We start from the raw sequence: 2,500 nt of genomic DNA on the forward strand, positions 1-2,500 counted from the left end.
ACCGATATGGTACTGTATGCTTCACGGATATAAGATGCATTCAGGCTGGTTATGTGGTGACACAAGAGACAATCAGGCAATTGTTGAAAATACTGGATCTCCATGGAGTGCAACTGAGGCGCCGGAATCGTCTTCGGCGACGTTTGTATCATAATCCAGAACTTTTTATGACATGTTGATTCATATCATAAACTCAAACCATATGGGATCTGCATCAATGGTGCAATCGACGGGTTTTCACGAATGGTGATACGGCTACCGTGAAGCAGACCATATCGGTTCAACTGATCCTAGAGAAACACAGCAACGTCAAACAGATCAGAATGTTCTTTTCGTCTGAACAGGCGCAAAGTCTTGAGGTGTCTGCGCAAAGTTGATGCACTAATAACATCACCATTTATATTACTTAAAGACAGCAGTATCTCCCAATGTCTCAAACCCAAAGTAAAATAAAACCGGATTAACCTTGAAAGGCGGGACATGTTTACTTCCATGCAATCCACATTAAGTCGTTAATTCAGAAAAACAGAGTAGATTTTTTTTACTCAAGTGAATGCAATACGATTCCGTACCCTGGTGGTGTTTGATCTTGTTAATGAAAACACCAGAGGAACCCAAGGAAAACCGCAGCAGTGACGGAGCCAGGCGTGTGGAACAAGGTGTGTGTGAATCACACAAAACACTAAATCACCAAGTGTACAACCTCAACTTTCTCATCCACCTCAATATTGTACTTTCTGTGCTGCTTTTGTTCTTATGTGGTTGTAAATAGTGTCTGATTTACTGTAAACTTCCTTTCAGCTCGATCCAGTCTTCATTTTCATCTCATCAACAAAGCATTTCCACCTACAGAACTGATGATCACGGTAAAAATTATTATTATTATTATTATTATTAATATTATTATTAGTAGTAGTAGTAATAGTTTTCTACAGTCTGTGTGTGACAACAGTTTATGAGACACCCAAACCAGCACCAGCAGCCCTGCGTGGATGCCACATGGATGTGTTCCTAATAAAGTGGCCGGATAGAGTGTAATGCAACAAACAAAATAACGTATTAAATTAAAGAATTAAAATGAACATTGCTATAAAAAATACAGGCAAGTAATATTCCGTTTACTGATAAAAGATTTTTATGACTAGAAATATCATTTTATTTGTTCAGACCCACCACAAGAGGGCAGTGTGAGCAAAACGATAATTAATCCAATGTGGGTTTGTTACAGATAACATTCCTCTAATGAGAGACTGACAGAAACACAAGTGGAAGATAAACACATGAATAAATAGATATTTATCAGAAAACATAGGATTGTTTATTTTATCAAAATGGATTTAAGTTGAAGATAAACTGAGGCTTTGACTGTATGTCACTGTGTGTGTGTGTGTGTGTGTGTGTGTGTGTGTATACATTAGTGTGTATGAATGAGTGATTTGTTAGGAAGTCTCCTCGAGATTTTTTCTTTTCATGCCCACACAGCTGTACGTGTGTGTGTGTGTGTGTGTGTCTGTGTGTTTAACTACTGGTATGTGAAAGCTCAATTACACACTCCACTCTCACTCACGGCTCGTCAGTATGTCTCTTAAATGGATTCCATGGCAACCGGACTCGTTAGGCTTATCTGTGACACACACACACACACACACACACACACACACACACACACACACACACACACACACACACAAACCCACACAGTTTTTAATAAGAGATCAAGGCCATGTTCTGATCTTGGTCTTGCTTCGTGACCCAACACCAGACTTTGCATGTAAAGTGTGCAGGGCTCAATGTAACAGAACCTTCTAGCAGAACCTTCACCAGCTTGGAGACTAAGATCATACATTCCTTAGTCTTCCATCTCTTTTTTTTTCTCCACACACATTTCTTTTCTTTCTTTTCTTTTCTTTTTTTTAGATATCTACACAACATCCCACATGTCTAATGAGTCTTTTCGAATCTCCTGGAACACTCGCTCTTCCTCCCTTTAGACGAACATCTCTTGTTTTTCCTCCTGATGCTTTCCAGCCATGACTCAGTGCTGAGATTTCTGACTTCTTTCCCCCTTTTTAGTCCTGAGTGCATTTTTACTCCTACCTGTTTGGGAAAATGGAAATGTTCTCTAGCGTCTCCGTCCTTTTCAGGTTTTCTTTTCACTGATACACTTAGAGGAGGTTTAAAGGTTATCCTTCATTCCTTCATCTATTTATCAGTCTCCAGGTTAAAAACAGAGCGGATTCTAACTGACCGCTTACTGCCTACAGGTTCGATCCCACGGATCGATGCGGTGCCAAAATCTAAAGCATTTCTACTCTATAAAACTCTCTCAGATATTTTTTGCGTTTGTTTTTTGTTGTTGTCATTCTGCTGCATATAAAAGCGACACAATTCATTTAAATTTCTATGAAACAATTACATTTTTTTTACAGTTGCAGTGGATTTAACATGAAGAATTTATCTTTACATTTAATATTCACTCTCATGCTCGTTTAGAAATATG

General features: G+C 38.7%; 1 protein-coding gene across 1 annotated transcript in view; it reads right to left on the bottom strand.

Annotated features, from left to right (window-relative positions):
* The window catches only part of tyr (tyrosinase), a 9,817-nt gene extending 9,665 nt beyond the window's left edge, over nt 1-152 (bottom strand). Inside the window, 1 exon segment of the mRNA XM_060888119.1 lies at nt 142-152. Coding sequence (XP_060744102.1) covers nt 142-152 — 11 coding nt within the window.
* Nucleotides 153-2,500: the final 2,348 nt, after the last annotated feature.

The sequence above is a fragment of the Tachysurus vachellii genome, chromosome 15 (genome assembly GCF_030014155.1).
Source record: "Tachysurus vachellii isolate PV-2020 chromosome 15, HZAU_Pvac_v1, whole genome shotgun sequence".
NCBI classification, from domain to species: Eukaryota; Metazoa; Chordata; class Actinopteri; order Siluriformes; family Bagridae; genus Tachysurus; species Tachysurus vachellii.